The sequence below is a fragment of the Gasterosteus aculeatus genome, chromosome 9 (assembly GCF_964276395.1).
Source record: "Gasterosteus aculeatus chromosome 9, fGasAcu3.hap1.1, whole genome shotgun sequence".
Lineage (NCBI taxonomy): Eukaryota > Metazoa > Chordata > Actinopteri > Perciformes > Gasterosteidae > Gasterosteus > Gasterosteus aculeatus.
Window position 1 is genome coordinate 12,820,487 of NC_135696.1, and position 26,518 is coordinate 12,847,004.

The 26,518-nt window shown below is 45.2% G+C and overlaps 3 protein-coding genes across 7 annotated transcripts in view; all 3 read left to right on the forward strand.

Annotated features, from left to right (window-relative positions):
• Positions 1-16: 16 nt before the first annotated feature.
• wbp1lb (WW domain binding protein 1-like b) lies at positions 17-12,391 on the forward strand. Of its 3 annotated transcripts, none has more exons than XM_040186626.2 (4): positions 17-677; positions 5,730-5,832; positions 7,500-7,661; positions 9,104-12,391. In XM_040186626.2, the coding sequence occupies exons 1-4, from the start codon at positions 618-620 to the stop codon at positions 9,940-9,942; spliced, it is 1,164 nt and encodes a 387-aa protein (XP_040042560.2). In that variant the 5' UTR covers positions 17-617; the 3' UTR covers positions 9,943-12,391. The 3 variants fall into 3 exon arrangements, with proteins under 3 accessions (XP_040042560.2, XP_040042561.2, XP_077965029.1); XM_040186627.2 differs by lacking the exon at positions 17-677 and adding an exon at positions 3,574-3,768; XM_078108903.1 differs by lacking the exon at positions 17-677 and adding an exon at positions 5,483-5,619.
• Positions 12,392-12,794: 403 nt separating this feature from the next.
• Positions 12,795-17,124, forward strand: as3mt (arsenite methyltransferase). 2 transcript variants are annotated; one of them, XM_040186558.2, is made up of 11 exons: positions 12,795-13,063; positions 13,299-13,347; positions 13,530-13,657; positions 13,732-13,882; positions 14,048-14,184; positions 14,272-14,341; positions 14,463-14,544; positions 14,626-14,757; positions 15,261-15,400; positions 15,490-15,612; positions 16,506-17,124. In XM_040186558.2, the coding sequence occupies exons 1-11, from the start codon at positions 13,047-13,049 to the stop codon at positions 16,611-16,613; spliced, it is 1,137 nt and encodes a 378-aa protein (XP_040042492.2). In that variant the 5' UTR covers positions 12,795-13,046; the 3' UTR covers positions 16,614-17,124. The 2 variants fall into 2 exon arrangements, with proteins under 2 accessions (XP_040042492.2, XP_040042491.2); XM_040186557.2 differs by having other exon boundaries at positions 12,891-13,063; positions 14,048-14,341.
• An 875-nt stretch (positions 17,125-17,999) lies between these two features.
• Positions 18,000-26,518, forward strand: part of cnnm2b (cyclin and CBS domain divalent metal cation transport mediator 2b) — a 28,694-nt gene continuing 20,175 nt past the window's right edge. For both annotated transcript variants that reach the window (XM_040186547.2, XM_040186548.2), the window contains exon 1: positions 18,000-19,703. In XM_040186547.2, coding sequence (XP_040042481.1) covers positions 18,212-19,703 — 1,492 coding nt within the window. In that variant the 5' untranslated portion in view covers positions 18,000-18,211. The remainder of the gene's footprint in view (positions 19,704-26,518) is intronic.

A 26,518-nucleotide genomic window follows, 5' to 3' on the forward strand; every position in this document is an offset into this window, starting at 1 on the left:
TTCCAAACACATTAGCATACTTTGTACTCTGTCTTACATATCAGTGATACAACGTAGAAGTTATCCAGTCAACTAGCAGACTTTAAATGTGGTCTATTATAGGTGGATGACAGAGTTGAGATGGAAGAGACGACTTGTCTTTTCAACGTGTGTTCTCATAAACTCGATAAAGGGGAACACAGGAAGACAACACGGCCACGCACCAGAGACGCACCGATCGGTGATTGGCCAGGCGCTGCCCAGCTGGCCGCGGCCGTCCAATCACGGACCAGTCCGCCAAACCAGTAGCGAATCTGGAGCTCCACGCAACCAAACGCCCATCACGTTGCGCACATGGATCGGGTCGAGGTGACCACGCCACACCCAGGGACCGAGGCAGCGTGCCGGGAGGAACGGCTTGTGTAACAGCTGCATCAGCCAGCGGCACCGACAGCGGCACCGCGCCTCGCTGAAATGCCCGGTGCGCAGAGGAGGCGGCGCACGAGGCGGCATCGCGGCGCGACGGGGCCCGCGAAATAGTTTCTAGGAGAAAAACAACAGTTTTCGCGTGTGTTTTTTTGTTGCCGAAGCCGCAGCTACTTCTCGGCGGAACGAGAGGCGTGTGTTCGGCCGTGGCAATGGGATTGTTTTTGCACGCCGTCGGCCCTGTCATCCCCACCGAGCCCGCGGCAGAAACGGTAATAAATCGGCGTTGAGAAGTCCAAAAAACAAGTCTCCCTCTCCCTCTCTCTCCGTGGGCTTTCAGCTTGCTAGTTACCCGGCTAATTTGTCCGCTTTTTACATGACAATCCCGTCATTATTGCCTCAAAGCCCGTCTGTTATTGTTTTGCTATTGACCCAACTTGTGCTGCGCTGTCAACAGAGATGCTCGCGGGCTAACGCGCTAGCCGCGCAGGCTAACGTACCGACGCTAGCGCGTTCAGAGGGACGCTCGCCCGCCAGGGCCTCTCTCTCTTGTTGTGTTTATGGTGACGGGTTGGCATTTTAGCCAGAAGCGCGTTGCATAAACAGTGAAAAGTAGATATTCAGGTACGAGTCCTGCCACACGGGTAAACACAGTCCTCCATTAATGTTTGCCAGTGCAACAGTAGTTCAGTGAACGAACACGCTGTTTTCGGCCAAGATACTAGATTTTGGAGTGTGTTGACAGTGACGATGTTATAATTTACATTTCTTTGATGAGTTAGTCATCACGTCCCTTGGCAGTTTTATTCTTTATAAAAAAAGTATGTTTTAAGATGTGTCTTCATGTATTATGTGTTTTATACATCTGCACGATCGGGCGTTAATGAAACTGTAATGACCGATGATAATGATGATGGTGATTTACATTTCACTGTTCACTGTTTCAGTTTGAGTGAATTCTCATTCTAACCTCTGAAGTGATAGAACTTAGAAGTGAGCTTTAAGTAACTATTCTGAAAAATAATTTCACCTGCCAGCAGGGATATTGGATCTTTCTCAATCTCATCAGTTTGACCCAGTTTGATGTTTTGCTGATGATAATGCGCTTTCGGTATTACATATTGTTTTGTTTCTCTTTACTATTTACATCTTTGCACATATACTTTTAGGGGGTGGAATGAATTAGTCATTCAGGATCTACCTGATTAGCAAATAACATACATACATTTAGTGAGCAATTATTCTTGGTCATGTGACTGTAGCGGAAGTAAAGAGATGCAGCATTCTTTCATCTGCGTTTTTTGCTGATTACAGGCTCAGGAATGCATCACTACTTTTTCATGATAACCTAGCTGTGTTGCCTAGATGGATATGCCGCTATAGGCCTAAAAACTTGCAATGTGGGGTGTTGTTATTACTGTAAATGTGGACGATTTGTCGTTCCATTTGTTAAGAGTAAGTTAAGTCCCGTATCAGCACTTAATCAGTCCATGCATACTCAAGATATAACACTGCTTGTTTTATCAGTCATCTATGTGCCATAAAATCTCTGAAGGTTGACATAAGTGCTGATTGTTTAAGTTCATTTGCTTTCTACGAGTCCCGCAAAGACGTCACAGCACGAACCACAGAGTTCTGTGTCGCAGCGTTCTCGTTACCAGCGTTCACTATCTGTCCGTTTGCATTAGCTCAATTCTCATCAGCGAGACACAGCTCAAATGATCAACTCCAGTCAACTATTTTAGTCCCATTCGCTCCAAAAGCAAACTAAAAGAACCTTTATGTAATACTGCTTAGTTCCAAACCGCCTGTCTTAAAACCGTTTCCTTTTAATTACCGGAACCGTCTCAATGGTGCAGCATTGTTATTGAAACAAAAATCTCAACGTCAGTAATACATTTATGGCAAATATTTGTGACCTAATTGTTTTCCGGCCAGTTATAGCTCAGAGGTTCAGCTTGACCGTGGCTTCAGGACGCCATTAATGTGGGATCCAAGTCTTGTATCCAGAAGTGACAACAAATATACCGCATGCTGTAACTTTGAGGTAAAATGAGCCTGCTTCTTGAAGTGAACGCCTTAGCGGTTCTTACGTGAAAGGGTTTGGCACTGACTGTGGCTTGAACACCCGTCAGCGTGGTATTCCTTCATAACCTTGATGAATATTAAATAGCACCTTTCTTTGTTGCAGGACACTAATAAATAAGTGCACCGGGCTGTGCTAAGTGGATCGACTCTAACTGTGCCGTTCGAATTAACTAAGAACTGTGGCCAGTTATCTCCCGTTACGGTATTTTGATAGTCACCCGGGGGATTTTTGAACTGTCCCCGTTGTCCGCTCATTTCAACAGCTTCTCATTATAAAAGGTGGATTTTTTTGTAACGGAGCGATCGCTTCTGGGACGGTAACCGAATCCCCTGTTGATCCTCTAGTGTAGCATGACAGTGGTGGATTGTTTTCGCGGTAGCCAGTTTTAAATGGCAAACGGAGGAATCTAGTCCGTCCAGATTCTTAACCTGGTCACTGTCTGTCTCACGGGAGGACCGTTCCTCCGACGACCTGCGTGTTTTCCAGAGTCAGCTGTTTGATTGACATCCTAAAGCTTAGATGGAGCCCTTTGTCTTTACGGAGCCCTGTTGGCCAAACCTGGGCCCCTTTTCATACTCGGCCGGTCTCTATTCGGCACAGGCGGAGCACCCAAACAAACTGGACGGGTATCTGTATTGAGTTGCAAAAGGCCTGCCAAGGGGAGAGCATGTGGGGGGGGGGGGGGGGGGGGGTTGTCCGTGAAAACAGCTGAAGTTACCAGAGACTAAGTGGAGGAACAGAATATTCTTTGTCTATTACACAGTCACTCTAAATCCTCTTGATGAGGCAGAAACGGCTGTTTGAGAAAAGGACTATTTGAATATGCGGCCGGATTTAATGTCGGCGATTCAGTCTGTGCTGATCGCGTGCGCGGCGAATCATTCCTGTGTAACCGGCGTGTGTGGCGCTCTCAGTGCGTTCCTCGCCGCTCTCCCCGGGCATCACACTTAACACACACACACACACTCCTCTCGCTGCCCTGCGCGCCTTTTTGGCTCCAGCCAGGAGCCGGCCCTCAACTGTTGCTTGGAAATTTCCGTAGAGCAATCCTTGTCCACTGTTTGGGGCTGGATTGGAGTGGGGTGATGGTGTGTGTGTGTGCGTGTGCGTTAGGGTGGATAGAGAAAGAGAGCGGGGGAGGCCGAGGTAGAGACAGAGAGTGTTTGGGAGCTGTTTCACTGCCTTTGTGGGATAATCACCCATGAGTTTTGAAGGACGTTTCTGGGATTTTTGGACCCTGGATCATTATGTCTTACGATCTGGGACCTGCGCTGGTAATCTAAACAATCCCTCGGTAGAAGCTTTGCTAGCTAATCATTAAACTAATCTGGAGGAAAACATCTGAGGGATCCTGCTGGAAAGGCACCGCAGCCCCCTGGAAGGATTTAGATTACAGTGCTCCCTTGTCTTTCGGCGGCGTGCAGATCTCTGTTCTGATTATCGTCTCGCCCGTGTGCTCTCACAACTTAGCCTTTTTCCTAGGATACTATGAGGTCTTATTTACAGCAAAAAACGTGTAACCCATCGTTGGAATTGAGACAAATGGTGATTTATTTGATTTTGGATGTAAGTGGACTTTGAGTCAAATACCTTCTTGTAGTTTGTGATTGTGATTCGGCTAAACTCTGAAATTGTGTATTAGATCTGAGGCGACGTGCTGAGGGGTCTTGTTCTGGCTAAATTTGAGCAAGTTGCACTTGATATGGGCCTTTTTAAACCCTAATGAAATTCAAGCGGCTCACCAGCATAAGTGTTGAGGACTTGTTTACCCCAGAGCTAAGTATAATGTCGGCGGCTCGATATCTGCAGTGTGTCACTATTCTAAAGCAAAGATCAGTGTTGTTGATCAGTGCAGGTAAAGACATCCTGTTACAATCCTATACGCTAATCTCTATTGTCTACCTTTCATTTGTATTAAGTCTATACAAAATCAATACACTTTTATATTTTGAACACCGGTGCTATCAAATGCGTCTTTAGAATCCTACTAAAGATTAAACTCCTCAGAGAGAACTGCGGTAAATCAACGGCACGCAAAAAAGATTGACGCACGCTTACGGACTTTCTAACTTACCTCCCTTTCTTCACACGCATGCTCTTGTCGTCTCTCCAGTGTGTACTGTACACTACGCTACCGAAAACACTATTTGGAAATCTGTAGTTATTTAGGAAACTGGGACACAGTACATTTCTCAGTAAGCTGAAGGGGGGGGGGGAAGTACTATAGTACTATACTAAGTATTTTTTCCCCAGAAGACCTGTTGATGTGTCACAGTAGATAACGCAAGGGTGCAGATAATGATCTGAATCAAGTGTCTTCAGTTTGAGGGCCCAGGTGTTGTGCATGCCGTCTCACTGTGATGGCACACTTGAATGGAAAGAGAATATTTGTCAATGTCAGCTCTCCATATGTGACCCAATGCAAGAAAAAGAGGGGTCCCTCTGGAAGTGATTCAAGAGGCTACCGTCACTCGTAGCAATTCTGTTTACCAAGATGCAGGAGCGGCGGGAGGGACAGATGTGGCTCTGAAGATGACAGACGGTTGGTCAGGTCAGACCACTACAGGTGTGCCCTCTAAGGGTCAACCCAACTGAAAATAAAATAAATGAAGCTAGATGGAAACATCTGGATCTAAAATTACACAAAGTACAATGAATTAAAACAAATGACTGAATGAAACTAGTATGGATCTAGCACGAACATTTAAAACACAACTGAAACTACAAATAAGAAAAAAATGCAAGAAGAAAGCAGCACTCCAAAAACACAAAAAATGCCGGCCTTAGTGAACCATTTCATGTTTACGCCCCTAGATGGGCTTTATGGTCAGAGGCTGCAATTACATAATGTCCTCTTATATAACGTTCTGTATCTAACTTAAATGCACTCCTGTATGACTTGTTGTGTAGCTCCTAAAACAGTTGGGCAACAGTTCCCAAACCAGCGATTTTGGACTTTCTAGTTGGACCCCATGTTTAACAATTCCCAGATTTCCTTTTACTTTGGTAATAAACAGCGGTCCTGTTGATCAGTGTAGGACACCGAACAAAGGTAACTTCACCCTGTGTGAGTCCAAAAACAAGCATGGAAAATGGTGGGGGGCTCTGTTCTGTTCCTGCACACGGTAACCGGACGCCTCGAGTGGGATTTTTGGGGGGATTTTCTTTTTTTTGTCTTAACTTGAGATGTTGATGATACTTTCCAGTTTAAAGGGACACTGCTTGTCTGTTGCAGAGTCTCCTGCACTGCGATGGAGTCAACAACCAGAGTTACATCTGTGAGTCCGGACACTGCTGCGGGAACTCTCAGTGCTGCAGCTACTACTATGAGCTCTGGTGTAAGTGTCCTGCCTACACTTGCTTTTTCTTCACCCCCTCTTACCTCATTTAGCCATGTGCTACAGTTTCGCTCTGATTCTGATCTGATTTTGGAGGTCAAAGGTCCCAGTGACCTCGCATCCGTCCATTCTCATGAATGGGATTCCTCAGGAATTTATTCAAATTCCGCAAACAGGTTTTTTTAGTTTAAGATGAACAATTTGGGAATATAAATGGCCATGTCTTCATAATTCCTTCCTCTATTATGGAGAGATGGAGGGACGACCGTAAGCGGCCTTCTCGGAAAGAGGTCCACTATCAATCAAATGTGGGAAAGAAAGCTGTACAACTCGTTGAGATCCGGTGGAAAGGCCCGGTGGTGTGATCTCTTTGGGTCCGGTCCGGATTTTGGACTCAAATGTCCCTTCAAGAGTCACCTGAAGACTTCCTTGGTCAGATGGTGATGTCAGATTCCCAAAAGATGAGCAGGATTTCATTCTTCACAGTGACCACAGTGTGTACGACCTCCAGGCGGGTGAAGAAAACATCGACCCTTAAATCTTTGAAATAATGGAACCTTCGTCTTAAACAGGTTGTCATTGTCTTTTAATTTGACTACACAGATGACATGAAACTACCAACATGCTTATTTTTCACACATTAGGGGATGATTTAACTGCAAGGAGACTCGATTTTTGTTAAAATAAACCGTATGTTTAATTGATTCCAAAACAGTTTTAAACGCACTGAAGATACTTCAGTTCCAGCGTGAAACCATTAGAATTTCCTGTATTAGCTTAATCTCATTCTCATTTCTGTCACGTCATCATGATGTGATGTACTGTAACCATTAAATATCTTATTCCGCACAGGCTGTGTTCAGAAAGTCTTTTACAATGTGGCCTTAATTGTTTCTTAGCGATCATGACACAAGGTCTTCGACAATGTAGATGCATTATCTTCATACACAGATTCTGCAAACGTATCATCTGGTTTCTTTTTGTATTCTGAGTTGTATTGACCAATCACAGAAATCACTAACTAAGTCGTTACTCCTTGCTGCTGCTTAGACAAGATTCTCGATGGTACAGTTCCACAAATAATGCTGGAAAACATTCTTAAAGATTCCCGTTGTGCCGACTTGTTTTTGTCAAAGTACATCCAAAAAAAAAAAAAAGGCCTCAGGCATAGTTCAAAGTTGACATTAATGACTTTTTCCTTTGCAATCATTGATTCACTTGTGCGGTTGGAGCAGAATGTCTCACAAACATTTACTAATGTCTCCCAAAGTGAGGAACCAGACACCTCAGAGAGGGACGCCGTGTGTTTGGGGTTTCTCCAAAGAGAAACCTGTCGGATCTTTGGTATCGAGATCAGAACCGACTCTGACCTCTCAACGGTCGTTGGATGCATCAGATCCCATGCATTGTAATGCAAATAGATACAGCATAGAATCATGGGAAACGTTTCACTGTGAGAACCCGACGTTGACAGGAGTTGATCTGCCGTGTTTATGTTGGCAGCAGTCTCTTTGGTTACATCACGCCCAGCTGGTACAGTTAAACATTGAGGATATCCTAGACTTTACTGGTTAAAGCTATTCACCGCTGTGTGAGGTTATTCTACTGTTTTTAATCTATTTTGTCGTAAACACAACATGGCAGTGTTGATCTTCCTCTCACTTCAGGGTTCTGGTTGGTTTGGGCGATCATCTTCCTTTTGAGCTGCTGCTGTGTGTGTCACCATCGCCGCACCAAACACCGGCTGCAGCAGCAGCAACGGCAGCACGAGATCAACCTCATCGCGTACCGCGAAGCACACAACTACTCGTCTGTGCCCTTCTACTTCAGTAAGAGCTACTGTGCCGCTCAGACACACACACACACACACACAAACACACACAGCATGGGGATTAAATCTGAGATGGAACTTTATTTGCATTCCAGATGTAGGAATTTTGTTGAATTGTCAATTCCTTTCAACGGATAGAAGTACTTAAAGCATTCTCATATTAACACATGGACCCAATAAGGAGATAGTGTGAAAGGGATCGCTTAATATTGCAGCATCACCTAACTCTGGAGTTGTCTGCTGAACTACATTATTAGTTAGGATTATTTAGCTCCTTTCAGCTCCTCGGTCTTATTTTGCTATTATTATTGGCTCTGTGCTACTATGTTGTCAGGCACAAGCAGAACCTGCCGGTGAACACAGTGGCGCATTTCGCAGCAATCAAAACTGTTTTTTCTCAGTAGCTGGGAAAGAACAGAACAGAGCTGAAAGAGGAGTATCTGACTAACATTTGTCAGGTGGACAGAAAACACGACTCCAAATGCATGCTGATGATGTGTTAGCTGCCCCCAAGTGGCAAAAAAGAAGAAGAAAAATTGACTCTGGGTAGATGAATTTGACTCGGTGACACAGACATATGCAGCAACATATGGTTTGTGTCCACATCATTGTAAAGCATTGACTGCTTGTCTGGTCTGTTCAGGCGAGGTCTTTTCCCCCAAACATTTCTGTACAAAAGAATGGTCACATAGCATTTGTGGCATTAATCACCTACTTAAAAAAAAAACTAAAAACCATTTTGTCGTGCAGAAGCTTTTTTTGGTACCCAGTAAACATAATGTCACACAGTATATAAATAGTCTTGTCGTACAATCGGTTTGTATACATCTGCCGTACTTGACCGCATTACTAGGCCTCCCAGCTGCAGAGTATGAAGGCCGGATGAAGAGGAGAAGATGTAATCCAGTAGCTGCCTTCATTGTTTCTCAATGCTTCTCGACGATTTGAGCCTGGACTCTAGAATAATATTTTATTAAGAATTTCTAATCTGAAGTTTTCCAGTTTCCTTCAAATGAAAGAATTTAAAGCTACTGGTGAATAAAGGATGGGTCCTTAGGCTCAAATGTGATGTTTGCACTGACATGTATCCCTGGTTTCACACAGCGTCAGAACCTTCCCTGTTTGCATGCCCCAGTTTTCAGGAAACTGCCTGCATTGCTCCCCGCAGTACCACGCCACTGTTGCAACACCATCTCGCACAGCGCTGCGCCGGCCTTCGGCACAGAATTGACCCAAAAATAAGCTTGTTTTTGTCACATTTTTCCCCCTATTGCTTTGAGAATGTTTGAATAGTGGTCTGGGAAGTTCACTTAGGTCGGACTGAAATGTGTTGGGGGTCAAGCGGGAAAACCAACCCATGTGCGTTTTGAATGCCCTGTGAAACATGTTTAGTTGTCGGAATTCTTTGCGCAACTGTAAATGTTATTTTTCCCTCGTCAGGGTTTTTGCCTAACTACCTCCTGCCGGACTACGAAGAGGTGGTCAACCGGCCGCAAACTCCTCCCCCGCCCTACAGTGCCTTACACACTGGCCCGTCCTCAGTGGCTTCTAGCCCGCTGGCTCACGAGCAGCCGGAGGGACGCTGTCCAACCATCCAGTCCACTCCGGTGCCGCCGGTCTCTGACACTCTGTGTTGCAGACCCGGCGTAGAGGAGCCGCAGCCGCTCCCCTTAGACTTGAGGCCAAAGCCGGACAACAAGCCCCTGCAGACTGCACGCGAGTCAAGCATGATACTCCTGCCCGATGGGCTCGACAACCGGGAAGGACCCGCCAGCCGGGAGAAGGGGAGCAAAAGTGGGGACGAATCCTGCAAAGACCCACTGCTGAAGGAGCCATCAGAGGGCTGCGCCGACGACAAAGACCGACTCCCCAACGGAAGGAGGAGGCGGTTCACGGGAGACTCTGGGATCGAGGTGTGTGTGTGCGGCACGCGTGGGAGCAGCGGTTTTAGCGGGGCTGCAGGGACGGGCCAGGAGGGCAAGGAGTTGAGGGAGCTCGAGAGCCTGCTAGGGCGCGAGGGACCCGAGGAGGAGGAGGAGGAGGAAGAGGAGACGGGCGACTTCTGCGACAGCTGCGGCCATCAAGCCGCCCACGGCGCGCAGGAGGAGCAGGCACCGTGCGGGCCGGATAGACTGGTCGCACGCGCGTCGCCGGGAACTCCTCGGCCGGCTCAGCAGATAGGGAGCGCCTCGCTCCACCCTCCGGTGTGCCTCCTCCTGCACACCATCAACGAGCAGGAGGGGCCGCACCACAGTACCAGCACTGAGCCTCAGGGCTGAAACGCAGAGGGAAGGAGAGGACACGAGGGACAGCCTTCGTATGTGAGCACACAATAGAATGTGCGCGTCTTAGATGAAGCAGGTGTGGGGAGCAGGAAGGGGAAATCTACGAAGTAGGACTGAGATCCAGAGTTTGAGATCGCCTGCTCCTCTTTCACACACTGGAACAGTGGCCTTAACCTGTGTATTTGGGGTTATGTTTGGGCAGTTCGAGCCCTTTAACTGCCTGTGGCCATTGAGAGTTCACGCGCACACACACACACACACACACACACACGCACAAAGTCCATTAGTTGTTCCTCTCGTGCACCAGGAGCTGCTGACACAGTGAAATATGTGATAGCTGAAGCTGTGACGACGGGACAGAATGTTCGCTCCTCACCGGCCGCTTGCAACCAAGCTGGAAGGCACAGAGCTACGTAGTGAAACATAAAAAAGTCCCCTAAACAGCAGGATCATTTTTGGATGAGTGCAATGTGGAGTAACACAGGGCGTACTTCTGCAAACCGGTACTGTACAGGGACACGAGAACAAGACTGTGTAGGCGTCCCGTTAGACTTGTACATCTTAAGCTCAGCCTTGTATCTGTTGTAGTTGCTCTCTATCTGCCCTGCTAGTGAGAGAGGAGTATAGGTGCATATACAAATCCTAATGTGAGTAGTTCCTATTTTGCACAAAGTGTTTTTATCTTTATAAAGAAAGCTTAAATAATTCAAATAAAATACAAAATTGAAAATGCTTTAATTATTTCAGTCATGGATTGCAGTACATGACTCGGTGTCTTTAGTGGGGTTTTGTTGAGACAACCGTAGGAAATGGACCTCTCCAGATTGTCAGTAAGGAATGCGGCAGATTCACTTTGTACACAATCATTTTGTATTAGTTTAATAAATGTGTGTAGCACGTGCTTAACCAAATAATGCAGATCTTGATGAACAATGATACGTTTCAGTAAAGCTGAGAAAGCAGGTACCAAAAGAAATACAGAATAAAAAGCTGCATAGAGATTACCACGGAGATGGGCAACACCAGACCTCAAACTTTTTTGTGTCAGCCACGTAGAGGACCACCGTCACCAGCTGTACAGTATACAACATGTGTTGTCTTTGTCTGGATTTTCAAACTAGCACAATGTTATCTAGCTTTCATTATGGTATTCATTAATTAAACAATTATAGCAGCTCCCTGAATGGTCCACGGAGGCTGATTTGAATCAACTGGCATAGTATGATTTTTCACCTACATGAAAATAACCTAAGAAATATGTGTGGCCCTGACAATCATTTAAAAGCTCCTAATAGCCTAAAATATCTATTTTAGTGAATGTGTATCTCCAGTAATTATTCCATAATGTAGTCGACACAATGTCATTAACAGCTGTGCGTTGAGTGGAACGTGTTCGTTAGAACACAAAAGCAAAGAATCAGACAATTTTAGAGGTGGTTTGGTGGTTTGTTTGGTTAGGCTTAATATTGGAATATCTATGAACACAGATTTACATCACAAGATAAAAAAATAAAAAAAAGATGTAGAAGTTACTTAGTGGTATTCATAATACGGCAAAACAAAACAACATAATTACATCAATGTATCTACTTAAGACCTTAAAGAACATGACTGTTTTAAATCCAAAACGTACAATAGCTATAATAAAGTAGATTGTGATAGTTGATAACTGTGCCATGGAAAACGCCACTGATTATATTGTAAGCGCTCTGTATGAAACGTTTACAAATTAAGTCATATCTAAGTTGGCCCATTCTTTGAAACTAATGAAATATGGTCAAGGCTACATCGCATCATTTTTTCCAGAGTTTCTTTAAGCACACTCAAAAAATGCACACAATGCAATGTCTGCAAAGCACAAATGTTTCAGACAATTGTTCTCACAGACTTCTATATTTACCATAAAACAATCTGACTTAGTTACAAGTTAAGTTTGTTAGATGACCTCTCTGTATTTACATTGAGATTATTTAATGTTACCCATGAATGTCTGAACACATTCTTAAGTGCTTTACATGTTCATGCTTCTGTGATCTAGAAAGTGTGATTGTGGTACATGTAGTACCAAGACAAGCTATTTTCATATCGGCTGAATCCTTTAAAAAAAATAATTCTAAACCACTTCATATTTGAAAATGTGTATAATATTGTGTAACATGTTTGTAAACCAAAAAATGTTATGAAATCATTATCTTTATGGTTATGGACAGAATTTGTTTTCTCTTCATGGGTATTATTTTTTTCTTCTTTTGTGGAGGGTACGTTTGACTAACAAAGACGGTAGATAACTTGTTGTCTTGCTGTTACCTAAGACACATTTTTTTTCTTTACCAGTGTCTGTAAGTTAGTTTTGCACATATTCTTTGAATGTTCCGATTACAAGCCATTTACCACAACAACCAAGCTGGATGTATGTACAATAAACATGCCCCTTTAAATTCAAGCTGACTCTTTTGTTTGTCAAGATTTGACATTTCTTCACTTACCTAGAATATTTTATATTCAGTATACATATTACGTTTCTGTTGGCAATTATTGCACCTGTCATATTACAGGCAATGGACCAAGTTCGCTCTTAACCCTTAGACACTAACATTAAGTTAGTAACATCATCACTAACGTTGGGTAAATTCAACCTAATAAAAAATACTTCTCATCAAAATATATTTAAGGACAACGATATGTGGCAAATTGACGTACTCTTCCCTTATTATCCCCTATTCAATGTCTTATCAAATGAAAAGCAGTAAGCATGGAGGGGGGGACCCTATAAAAAAAACCTCTAAAATTAGACGAATTTGTGAAATCCTTAAAAAAAATAATGGAGCTGGAAACTTGTGACCCTCGTCCAGTGAAGCCTCCTGCGTTGAAAATCACCCGCACAGGAGGGACTGTTGACACCAGCAGGGGGAGACACACACACACACACACACACACACACACCTTCAGTGACGTCACTGTCCCGAGGACCCGCGCGCCAGCAGCGAGCAGGTCGCACGGGCGAAGTTCCCCCGTCAGATCAGATACGGATTCAGAAGGAAGTCAACCCGCTGCTAAAAGTCTTCCTCTGTCAACGGCGAAAACTGAATTTCAGTGCAATGGCTGAAGAAAGCAGGTCAGAATAAAACCCATCTCGTGTCTGTTTTTGTTGTATCGTATCGTGTTATTTCCACGTAACGCTGTCGTGAGATAACGGTTGTGATATGTTAGAAACGTTAAAGTGACGCTAACTTTAGCTAATGGCTACGAGTAATAACGTATTAGTTCGCCGTTAGCACTTAGCAGCTAACAGCAACACAGCGTTTCGTGCACGTTGACGTGAACGTAACGAAACGCTTTTTCTCTTCCAGCGTCCGCTTAGGAGGCTTCGTCGATACCACCACCCACGTGGACGTCAAGGTGCGCCGCGCACCACCCGCCGCGCCGCACACGTCACAGTGGTGGTTACAGCGCTGCTTTAAAACACAGTTTTGTCGCACAGCTCTGATGATGATGATGATGATGATGATGTGTTGCACCGCTGACCCAAACTCACTGATGCCAATCGCCGATCCTCGACTGGCCTTTTCTTCCCTTAACAGGATTACTACGGGAAGGTGCTGAAGAAGTCCGCAGACCTGATGAGCAATGCCTGCGTGACTCCTGCCAAATCCGTGCCTGCCTTCATCCGCCGGGCGCTGGAGAAAGTGCACCCCGAAGTCACCGACAGGTCCCTGGACTTCTGTCACGCCGCCACGATCGCTGACCCACAAGGTGCTCACAGCGGGGGTCCTTTTGCCTCAGGTACTACGGCTGCGGTCTGGTGGTGCCGGAGTGTTTGGAGGGCTGCAGGGTTCTGGACCTGGGCAGTGGAAGCGGAAGGGACTGCTACATGCTGAGCCAGCTGGTGGGCGAGACGGGCCACGTCACTGGCATTGACATGACCGGGGACCAGGTAATGGACACGAGCGCATCACATTATGGCCTTGTGGCTCGGCAGGCTGACAATGATGTGCGCAGAAACAATTCCAATCCTGGATTTAGATGGACAACATTTGTCTCTCCACAATCTAACGTAAGACTGGTACAGCTTTAAATGCAACAGTGTGCTCTCTTCTAGCTTGATGTGGCCAGGACATATGTGGACCATCACGCCAAAGAGTTTGGCTACAAGGAGTCCAATGTTAGTTTCGTCCAGGGCTACATTGAGGCCCTGACAGAAGCGGGTTTGGAAAAGAACTCCTTTGACATCATCATGTGCGAAGTCAATTACTCTCTTTGTTTCATTTGTTTCTGCTTTGTAACTAAAGAAATCAAGTTGAAAGCGCTGATTTTCTGCCACAGTTCCAACTGCGTGGTGAATCTATCTCCAGACAAGAAGAGAGTTCTGGCTGAAGCCTACAGTGTGCTCAAGGTACACTGCCTCGACCTTTGGCTTCTCTCTCCAATCTCATGCAAGACGCTCACATGCAAACAATGCCGAGGCAGAACAATATGTAGTTTCCATTGAAATGCAATACACATATTGTCTTTAGGATGGAGGTGAGCTGTACTTCAGTGATGTTTACAGCAGCGGAAGACTAACAGAGGAAATTAAAAATCACAAAGTCCTGTGGGGTGCGTCAAATGAATATCCTTCTGCCATAAACGCTCAGAGCCACGTGGCAGAGCGTCACACTGTAAGTCTCTCCCTGGCAGGCGAATGTCTTGGTGGAGCGCTCTGGTGGAAAGATCTGCTGCAGTTGGCCGAAGAAGTGGGCTTCAGCCCCCCCCGGCTGGTGACCGCCAGCGTCATCACTGTAGACAACAAAGAGCTGCAGGACATTTTAGGTTGGATATGACTGTTTTCTTTGTTATTTCATCTTTGTTTTGTGTATAGAGGGCCGCAGTATCACTTAAGTGAATGCCTTGAGTATTCAGTGACATGTTTTATGTCAGAGAACAAGATGTTAAAATATCTTCATTTTGTGTTAACCACAGACCTTTTGTACCTCTATTCATTTTGACTAGATTTAATATTTATATATTTCCAGCATGAGGGATGTTAATAACTAAAGACTTGTCTGTACCTTTAAAAAAAAAAAATAGAATTTATATCTTAGTTTACTTCATAATTAATATTTACAAATCTAATGTTGGTTTTAATCTGTGCTGCACAGGTCTGGTTAATGTTTAACTGACATTAAACTGGATTCCACTAAACCATTATCACAGTCTTGCATCTTTATTGGTGCAACTTTATTGTCCATTGTGTAGGGGATGAAGTAGATTGTAAATTGTTGAGATTGACTGATGCATTTCACAAATCTTTCTTACCTGTTCTGGCAATACAGGTGACTTCAAGTTTGTCTCTGCCACCTACCGCCTGTTCAAAGTCCCTAAAGGCAACACCAAGCCCAGTCAGGTCATATACAACGGGAGCATTACAGGTGTAGAAGACAGCTTCCAGTTTGACTGTCAATACACATTCAAGGTCTGCACATCCCACAGTGGAGGAAAAACCCAATATCCTCATCTCATGCATTGTATGCAAACAATTACAGATGCGAGTGTATTTTGCAGGTTGATAATGTGGTGGAGGTGGATGGAGAGGTGGCCACCATCCTGACCCAGTCCAGATTTATGGACGACTTCACTTTCCAGCCAGCGGGAGGCCGCAGTGTGTCCTGTGGAGCTCTAACTAAGGTCAGTGTCACAACTTCATTCCGGGAAATGTCTTTTCGAGTGATTTTCCTTTGCGGTCCCGAGGTCAGTGTGTTGGTGGTGTCAGTTACAAGAGTGTGACACGCCCAGAGAGCCCCTCTGTCTAAGCTGTGCACATAGTCACTCGCACATGTGTGCACCAGGACGCATGCTGCAATTCCTTACACACACAAACACTCGCATACCCACTCAAACATACGTACGCACACATCCACTCGCGCAAGGTCAAGCAGCTGTCTTGGAGTCATAACCAGACTGTGGAGTCATGCTGAGAAACCTTGAACAGGAAGAAATGTTCTCTTCTCAGCTAATGGAATGCCATCATATCAGTGCTTGTGGCCGTCCTGTGCGCACACACACTTTTCAATGACTAAACTAATCATGTGATCACCCGTGACATTTCATACTGCTTTTGAAGGGGTTTTATTTATTTTGGAGAAACAAAGTCAATTGAAAATCTCTGATTCACCTCAAATGGTCCGAGTGTTGAGCCGTTGGACTTGTTCTCCTATGAAGGAAAATTTGTCTCCAATCAACGCGGCTAGTTGATGATTGGAGACAATTGATGATCATTAAAAAAAAGGCGTTTGACCTTGTTCTTTGAAGCACAGCTACCATAAAATGCAAATTTGAGGAACAACTGGTGTGTGTTGAAATGTACACTGTTATCAGCTGTAAAAATGCCTTTAAAAGGTCAGTGAACCACAACTTTTATTCTGCCATTACAATTTTTGTTGCATATTCAATTGTGTGTGAAGCTAGAAATCAGAAAATGAGACAATTTACTTTTCAAACTTTTTAAATGACTTTCATGTCACTGGAATTGGATGTTAGGAATTCTGACTGATTTCTATCTTGTTGATCTGTTGACACAGGCAGGCATTGTGGATCCTTTTGAGCTCGTCCTTCAGCTGGAGAAACAAAGGCCAGGTTCAGCCACAGGGGGATGCTGCAGCACACAGTCTGCTGCCTGCTGCAAGTGATGGTGGGAAGAGCGCTGAGAAATACGGGCCCAGCATCACTTTCTATAAATACCAGAAGCAGTGCAAATGTACTGACTTGTATTATGCCTCATGATGCAATGTCTGTATTTTGTATCTTGTTAACTAATTCATCTGAGACCAGATTTCAGCAAATGAATCACTTAAACAGATACATGTGTCTCATTGATGCTCTGTGAATACTTAAAAGACTGGAAAGGTTCATTTTAATAATAAATAACATAACTTTGTCTTTATATTGAGGCAGGATCCAAAAAGCCATATTTATAAACTTGAACACTATTGGTGCCTTCTTCTTATACACATATTTGTCCCATATGTCTGCAATCTTAGAGATCTGAATGTGCATTTGTGAAGACTGTCCCACCTTTGGACCACTGGGTCACTCGATATAATAACACCACAAAAGAAATTGATTTGTTTAGTCAGTATGTTGACAGGGTTTGCATTAGTGTGATAAAACAATACACGTCATACTATTTTGCACATATAATTTGTGGATTTTTTACACCAGTATGGCATAAGGTCGACTACATATATAATGATACATTTTTTTTAAACATCTTTTTTATCTCATGAAAGACATGAAATCTGGAAAGGTGGAACTTGTTTTAACTGCCTTTAAATTACATCCACATTAATTACTTATCCTTGATGGAAGGTCAGGAATCAGGAAACATTTATTGCCATAATATGTCAAGACATATAAGGAATTTGACGTGTACGACAGGACGACAATGGACGACAAGACAACAGTGCAAGAGGAATAAAATAAAATATAATTCTATGGATTAGTTTAAAAATAAAGGAATAAAAGCTAAAAGAAAAGTGCACCAGCAAACACAGTGACAAGGTGATAATGCTTTCAATTCTAATGTTGATTATGATAATACTATGTAGTCAAGTTAACACCCCTGACAGTCGCAATATACATGTAACAAAGTAAAATTTATTTCTGCATATTGTAATAACAAAGAGTCAAACGGTTAGAGTGCAAACATAGACATAGTACTTGAAAACTTATTAAAAATAAGAAGTAAGGAACATTTTTAAAATAATCCAAAATAACTGATGTTTAATATTACACATACAGATAGAACTATTATAGCTGTTTTGCACATAGTGTTATATTGCACCGATTTGAGGTGTTTTATGGTGCTCTCATGTCACTGTGTCTTATCTTTATTGATGTGTACATTGTAATCAAGGACAGTCATGTGATCCACTGTACTACGATGTACGTTTAAAAAAAAGCCATCGATTCTCCAACTGTCTTTAACATGAGGTGCACTTGTTTTGGAATTTGATTCGCCGAGGAGGCTGCGCACGCCCCGCCCCCGGGCCCGGGGGCCCTACTGATTGGTCGCTGCTGTCGCCTGTCTCGGGGACATCAGGGGAGGCACGAGTTGGCCCATAAGCCTGCGCTGGCGAGTCGTCACTGTCGGACACGTAGTGGGAACGAACAGGTCCCGATGCGCAAGTCACGGCAACCCTCGGCGGAGATGAAGGCGGACTCCGACTGGCTCTGATTTTTAAAAGCCCTTTTCATTCAGGACGTCGGTTGCCAACGGTTATCGATAATGGCAGGGCCGTTGACCCAAGCACCCACCGCTGCAAAAATGGCGTCACTTAACCGGGTCCGAGCTTTAGCGATGCTTTTCCTAACTGTCACTGGCTGTTGTGTCACCCCGACGAGCGGCAAGGAAGGGTCCGAGGAGACCGTCATCATAGGGCTGCGACTGGAGGAGACGGACGACATTTCCTTCATGGATAAGGGCTACCTGCGGGTGAGTGAGCGTTCTCGGGTGAAATTAAGGGTGTACGGGCAGAACATCAACAACGAGACCTGGTCCAAAATTTCTTTCACGGAACACGAGCGCAGCCGGACGCTGGGGATCCTTGACAGCTCCTCGGGGGATAACCAGAGCCAGGAGGACTCGTCCGGCTCGCATCCCTGCGGCATTAGGACTTCGGATATAATTATATTGCCCAACATCGTCGTGAGTCGAAAGACGTCCGGGGTGGTCGAGATCGAGGTCAAGCCGCTGCGGAAGACGGAGAGGAGTAAAGAGTATTACCTGTGCATCGCCACCGCGACCGCCACGGCGGCCGTGGCCGGGATGTACGACCCGTGGACGGAGAACACCTGGATCTACCACGACGGAGACGACACCAAAGTGATAGTGGTGGAGGAGAAAAAGTTTCTGCTGCCCTTCTGGCTCCAGGTCATCTTCATCTCCATGTTGCTCTGCCTGTCGGGCATGTTCAGCGGGTTGAACCTGGGGCTCATGGCTCTGGACCCCATGGAGCTCCAGATAGTGCAGAACTGCGGCACGGAGAAGGAGAAGAATTACGCCAAGAAGATCGAGCCGGTCAGGAGCCAAGGGAATTACTTGCTTTGCTCGCTTCTGCTGGGGAACGTGCTGGTGAACACCACGCTGACCATCCTGCTGGATGATATCGCCGGTTCGGGGCTGATCGCCGTGGTCATGTCCACCATTGGAATAGTCATTTTTGGAGAAATCGTGCCGCAGGCCATCTGCTCCAGACACGGCCTCGCCGTGGGGGCCAACACCATATTCCTCACCAAGTTCTTCATGCTGCTCACCTTCCCCGCCTCCTACCCGGTGAGCAAGCTGCTCGACTACCTCCTGGGACAGGAGATCGGGACCGTGTACAACCGGGAGAAGCTCCTGGAGATGCTGCGCGTCACGGACCCTTACAACGACCTGGTGAAGGAGGAGCTGAACATCATCCAGGGCGCGCTGGAGCTCAGGACTAAGACCGTGGAGGACGTCATGACGCCTCTGAGAGATTGCTTCATGATCCCCGGGGACGGTACCCTGGACTTTAACACCATGTCCGAGATCATGAAGAGCGGCTACACGCGCATCCCAGTCTTCGAGGGCGAGAGGTCCAACATAGTGGACCTGCTCTTTGTCAAGGACCTGGCGTTTGTGGACCCGGACGATTGCACACCTCTCAAAACCATCACAAAGTTTTACAGCCACCCCTTACATTTTGTGTTCAATGACACCAAGTTGGACGCGATGCTGGAGGAGTTTAAAAAAGGTGAGACAACTAGAGTGGACTTATTTTCCCTTTTATTAGACTTTCAATGTATGATTCCGGTGCCAAATTAAGAGGTCTGCCTCCTCGTTTTAAGTTAACGCTCTCTTGACTCAGGGGGCAAAGGTCGTTGCACAAGATGGTTTGCCTTTCACCTGTTTACCCTTTGCATTCGGGAGGGTAGACGGTAGAGTTACTTCAGGTAGGTATTGAATATGTGTCATGCTCTGTCCGCCAAAAGGTCACATTGTGGGGACACGTGCAAGTGAATCTTGAATATTGAAAAACCTGATCTTCAGGAATAAAATTGGAGAAAGGCAGTTGCTTGGGACCTTTCTTACCTGAGCTCTGAAGCAGCCACCATCAGTAGTGAGGAGCACCTGAGGAGGTGGAGAGGGGCACCTGAGGAGGTAGAGAGGGGCACCTGAGGAGGTAGAGAGGGGCACCTGAGGAGGTGTTATGTGTTATCTTTCTCCATCACTTCCATTCTGTGTTAATGCACGATTTCTCTCTTATGCTTTCCTCCGCGTACCTTCTCTTCTCATTCAGCCTTTTTTGCTCTCCTCTCCTCCCTCCCTCTCTCTCTGTGATTTGTGAATGCATTAGGACAGGTGGGAATGGTGCTAAGGTTATCAGGTGGGGGCATCTTGTTTGAGAACCTGCTTGAATCCCTTTTCACCTCTATGGAACTTGCCTCTGAATGATGGTGGCGATAACTCCTTTTGTCCAGCCCGGGAATGCAGTCGTGTGGATAATGAATAACAGCCTCTAACACCCTCGAGCCCCCCGTGTGTTGTATGTGAGTGCGTTGTGTGTGTGTGTGTGTGAAATGTGTATGCGCGTGGCATTTGAGAGCGTTGTTTACCTCAGCGGGGCGGACCTGGCGTTTCGAATATAGCGCTCCCCCCTCCACGTTGTTTCCTTGAACAAAGTTGTCCGTCACAGTACGTGTATATCAGATGCCAGTCCGCTCTGTCTTTAGGCCCAGCGATGCTCGTGCAGCGTGACTCGTGGTCACACCTGGAGACCAAATGATTCTTCAATACCTAAAATACAGGGGAAAAGCATGAGTGATGCATTGCGTCGCTCTAGGAGGATTAATTGGGGGGGGGAAGTAAATCATTAAGCTCCATTACCAGAATTAGGTGTAGTTCTCCATGCTAAATCAGCATTACATAATAAACTCGTTCTTGGGGGGGAGGGGGTGTTTGTTTTCATCACATTGACTATTCACAGACTTTTACAGACAATTACAATAACATTATCACTAAATATGACCCTTGCCGTATCTCTCACTTATTACACTGGACTGTGAACATCTGAGGGCTGATATGTTGTTTTTTAAGTGATATGGATGCTCTTGACTTGAGCCAGATATGAAAAGAAAGAATTAAAAAAAAAAAAAAAGATATTCTGATTTTCAGCATAAATGTCTCCAATAGCTGTTGAATAATGGCCTGCATGTTGGATCTGCTTTGTTGCTGCTCACGCGGGTCCGTTGGTATTTGGCGACTGCTGTCTGTTGTACGTGTGCATCATGTTGGCACAAGCCGTTCATGCAGGTCCCGTCTGGCGCTGAGCCAGAGGGAACTCGCCATCCGGCTCTGATGGAAGTCATAAGCACCTGTGGTAGGGAGGCCTGCGGGGGTCAAAGGTTCCCGTCAATCCGGCTCTGGTCGCAGCGCACACTGTTCAAAGTGCTTTGTATCGTAAGTCATTGTTAATTAATATGTTGGCGCTTGCGCAGCTGCACAGTCGTCTGAAGTCTGTAGCAAAAAAAAAAATTTTTTTAAACTGAGCATTTGGTATAAACCTTCTGGGGAACTTCTGGTCCTTTTTCTTTTCTGTGTTGGATTTGTTGGAGATTTGTTGGCTCACACTCAGAGATCACCTTGATCTTTAAGTTGCCCCCTCCCCCCCGCCCAAGGAGGAAAGTATGAATAGTTCAGAGGGCATTGAAGAACTTTAAACATTTTCTTGGTGGTGAAAATAAAGTGCCGATTCCAGCTGTGCCGTCATTATGATTTCCCCCGGCTTGACCCCCGGACCTGAGGTCAGAGGTGACGGCGAGATTCACGCAGGAGCGGTTTAATCGAGGCGGACACCACTCTGGAAACTTGTGACCTTTTCATTAATCGCCCTCCTTCTGCCATTGCAACAATTACTGTCATCCAGGGGCTGCTTGTCAAGCTGCAGGTTTACCGGTTAATGAGTAGGTCAGCGAGGGCCGTTTGGGACCGGACCAAGCAGTTGAGTCAGAGGCAGGAATTTAAATGCCCTCCTGACTTTCGGCCATTCTTGAAAGTGAAAATGAGTCACTGACACATGCGGTGTAACCAGCCCTGTGGGATGAGGAAGGTATCTAGTCTGGATGTTTGAGAGAGCTCAGATCGGGTTGTGTGTGTATTCCGGCCACTCGCCTGACTTGGTGTCAAAGTCGATGCAGTTACCCTGCTTGTTCCTTTTTAAAGCATCAGTTTCTTCATAGCTAATGGGTTATAGTCCAGGGTGCACATGCTCCACTGGTGGGGCGTAAGGTCCCCAGTGTAATAAAGCCTACAATGAGGCCCGGCACGTCTTAAACTAGTTCCCTGCTGCAATATAGGCCAATCTATGCTTAATTCAGATTCAGCAGCCTTCACGGTCTCTTTTCTCACTGCTTTGTCTTAAAGTGAAACTCCTTTCTCTGTCGACCTCGTTGAAATAGCAGCAGACCTTTTGCTGTGGTTTTTGCTGGATGTTTGTGCAAAGTGTATTACGGCAATTGTCTAGAAACGGTGTGTTTTGCCTGGTAACCCTTGGTGGTAATGCTGCTACAAGTGCTCAGATGAAATGGCCTTATGTTGGTAAGAACTCTTGATGTCTCTTGATGAGTAAACTAGTAAACTAATGACCTCAAATCAAAGGTTGCCTGCATTTCACAGTACTTTGTGTTACAGGAGGAAGCATTTCCTGTAGATTCTTTCTCGTCAATGGAATTTCATTTTGCAAACAGCATAGATAACAAAAGTTGCTAATTATCTTTTATATTGAGTATCATTTAAGTAAGTCTTTGACTATTTTTAATGCAACCCATTTGGCGACTCACTTTAAGAGAGCAGGCAAAAACTGCTGTGGTAGAAAGCGGTTGCATGGTAACCTTCCCACGGGTCCACCTGGTGTTTCGCATCATTTAGCCCATTATCCTACAAATCCTGAATACTACTGCCAACTCTTTTTTTTCCAAAGCACAGTTTAAAACCGACTTGAAACCTCTTGGAAGCAGGCGATCCATCACAGTTAAAGGGTCTTTACATTTAGTTAGCAACCCGTTTCCTATTTAGTCAAGTCACCCTTCATACGTACATCCAGCAGACGTGTAGCGACGTTAGGATTCGGTCATTTACTCCTGTGACCTGTCAAATGGAAGTCATTAATCAATCTTCCTACTCAACTCCTTTGTCTTACACCATAAGGAAATATCTGGCTCTCGATACGGCAGAATGTTGAACAGGTGCTCACCGGCGATGTGTTTGATGTTGGGCCCTAGCGCCTGATGTGCTTCGGTGCCTCGGCCAAGCAGAGTTTCCAAAGCAAACCTGAACAAACGAATCAGCACTCCACGACAACAGAACCTCAACAAAGAATTTGTGCGATGAAATGTTTGCTTTGATGGATTTTGGAAGGCGAGATCTGAGTCTTGTTGAATAGAAACCAACGGTTTGCAGGCGGTAAATCAAGACTAAACGTTGTAGTAAAGTTAATGTTGTTGAATCCGTTAATGCATCCGGAGCACAGGATGCTCTTGTTGACATTGGAGGTAATGCTCAATATAGGAATTTCACGCAATGTGCTTTTCCCCATGTGTTCCCAATGAGGATTTCCCAATCGCAATTTGATATAAAAATAAGCGACTTGATGATTAACTTCAAGTGATTTAGATGCTGTCTGGATTGAACTCTAGAGTTTGTTGTGTTAGAGACTGGCTTTTGAATTGGCCTACATTCTTCAGATTCTGGTACAACATGAAGTAGGCTTTTAAGACCCGATTAGTACAACAGTTGAGTGTGAATCTAGGCGCAGTGCATTCCCAAAGCCTGTCTGATCTGGCATTATGACTTTTGCTTTATGTATAGTTGTTCTCCTGTGCACCCCACATACTACGCATTGAACACAAACACAACATGGGTTTTCTCTGCAGCAGGTTCGTGCCCTTATGTGATGCTGCCCTGCCTGCACCGCTCCGGCGCGAGTTGCTCGCCGCGCCAACGACCGTGTGGGAGTCAGCCTGCTATATTTGGCATGAGTTGGAAAATGCTTAAACTCTCTTGGCAAACCCGTGTGCAAGCAACAAAGGGTGCGACGGAAAATCCAACCTGCTACTGTCTTTGAAAAAGCAAAGCGAGGTCCAAGTTGCATTGAAGGGGACATGTTCTGAAGCCTCACTTTGAAGAGCAAATAGCACATTTCTTTCACGGAAGACGTTTGATCCAAACCTTCGTAATCTGGCCTCGTCGGCTCTGTTAAGGCACAATGGGTTTCTTCTGAGCGTCAACTGAAATAGAGCCAGTTAAGAATAAGTCCTGTATTATATCCAAAACGGGATTCATCACAGGCACTTATCGCAACATGTAAACTGGTCTTTCTGTATTTCTATAGTCTAGTGGACAGTGTAAAGTATTCACTAAATTGCACACAGATTTTATTTCAGCACAGTTGCACATGCTGCCTCATATTATTTCTCCTGAATAACTTTACTACTGGGCCGTTTAGCAACTACCTTCGTTTGTCGTAGTGTCTGTGATGATTTCTGAAGGGTTTTTTTAGTTGCCAGGGATCTGTAGTCATGCACTACTGAGGGAAGTTTGTTATTACGCAATCCAGAATGCAACCACCCCACGTTCCTTTTTAATAAGCAGTTTCCCAAAACAGAGATCACACTGGACCAAGGCGTAAACAGATTATCTAGACCTTAGAATTTACATGTCAGGAGAAGTATTACCCTAACAGCAGAGTAATAAGTACTGCGTATGCGTGTAAAGGAACAGGTCGCTACTTCTATTTAATCAAATGATCACACTATAGATTTCTTCTTTGGTTATGGGATCCCGAGCTTTGTGAAATCCTTGTAATGATTAAACGGTCCAAGGCACTCCTCATTCAATTCAATGACGCATCTCAGAACAAGAAATACAATTTAGAATGCAAAACAGTTGAATTCAAGACGTTACTAACATCCAGAAGTAAAACATCTCTTGATAATCTGTAAAGTCATCACATCAAGAACACGCAAAGAGGGTCATTTTGCATTCAGTGGCAGATCTTGCCTCGCTAAAGGACATCAAATTGAGATTAATTCAAAGACTTTGAAAAGTCTTTAGTGAAATCCAATACTTTAAGTCATCGACATGTTGTTTTGACTGCTGTTATGTCGTTAAGATTTTATCATAGTAATTTGGGTGTTGTGCGTTATGTCATTCTTGTGAAATGAAGGGAAATTGCTGCTATTAGTGTTGCTGTATGATGAGGATGATGATTAGGAGGAGGAGAAAGATGCTCCTGATGATCACTGAGGGCTGAAATCTGCTAATTTGTACAGTTGCCTCTAAGTATCATGTTCCTCCCAGTAACAGTCTGTCACATCGGGGAAGTAACGGAGCCGTGGAGGTCCGGTGCAATGCTGAAACCGAGAGCTTGTGATTCTTTATGAATGACATGCATTTTGATTCACTGGCTTCCCTTTGACACCTTTGAGTTCTTTGACGTGAACCAAACGTAGCGTTACCAGCACAACAGCCAACCCGCAGGAAGCGTCCGCTGGGTCATCAACGAAGTCGATGTGTTTATTGGGCATTAGTGGTGTGGAAATATATTAATTGACTGGTGCGCTGTAGCAAAAGCGTTACGTACTGTTGCTGTGACACGGCTGAGTGCAGACTGCGTTATTCCCACTGCTGATGCCGTGACGGTTTGAAATGATCCCGATGCCAATAATTGTAACGTGGCGAGGAGTTTAATGGGATCGGAGATGCGATGTCATCCTTGATTTCTTCCAGTAACTGTACTATTGCGTGGCCGCTTAATCGGTAACACGTAATGATTTCATGTTCACTCAACTGAAAGAATGTCATGATCCTTGTGGTGAAAAAGGTTTCAGCTCGTGCCCTTGGCCAATGTCGCCGTCTGGCTCTTATTACTGCTGCCATTTCACCAGGAGGCATACGGAGGAGACCCGCATTGTGTCGTACACCTGCTTGTGAGAGGCGCAGAATTTTCACCGCAAAACCGAGGCACGTTTTCACGGCCGGTTTCTGCACATACCGCCGAATACGAAGCAAAGACGCCTGAAGTAGGCGCAACAGCGTTAGTACTTGAGGCCCAGTATCTCATTCAGTCGGCAATCAATATTTGATTTACTCTTGAAAGCATTCATTTCTTCCCACGGATAGTTTTGTATATATATGAAACTCAAGGCAACGTATTTCTTTAGTTTCTCCTCCCTCTGACTAGCAAAAGGAAAAGTGAGGCCCTTTCAGGCTGTGCCTCAGAGAGGGGCAGAAGCCCTCCAGCTTGGTCAGCCTAGTAACCAGGCTGTGCGCAGCACACTCAGGGAAGCAGAGACACTTGCTTGTGCAGCGAGCAGTCCCATCCCCCTCCTCCCACATTCCCTCTCTCCCACTTCTCTCCATATTGTCCTCTTGCCCATTTCCCTCAGTGTTATAAATTACAAACGACACAGACCTCCAGGCCTAAAGCCCTGCCGTGGACGCCTTCCAAGCTGCACTTTTTGGAGAGCCAAGAGGCTGGCTTCATTGATAACACCGGGCACACTGTCCGTC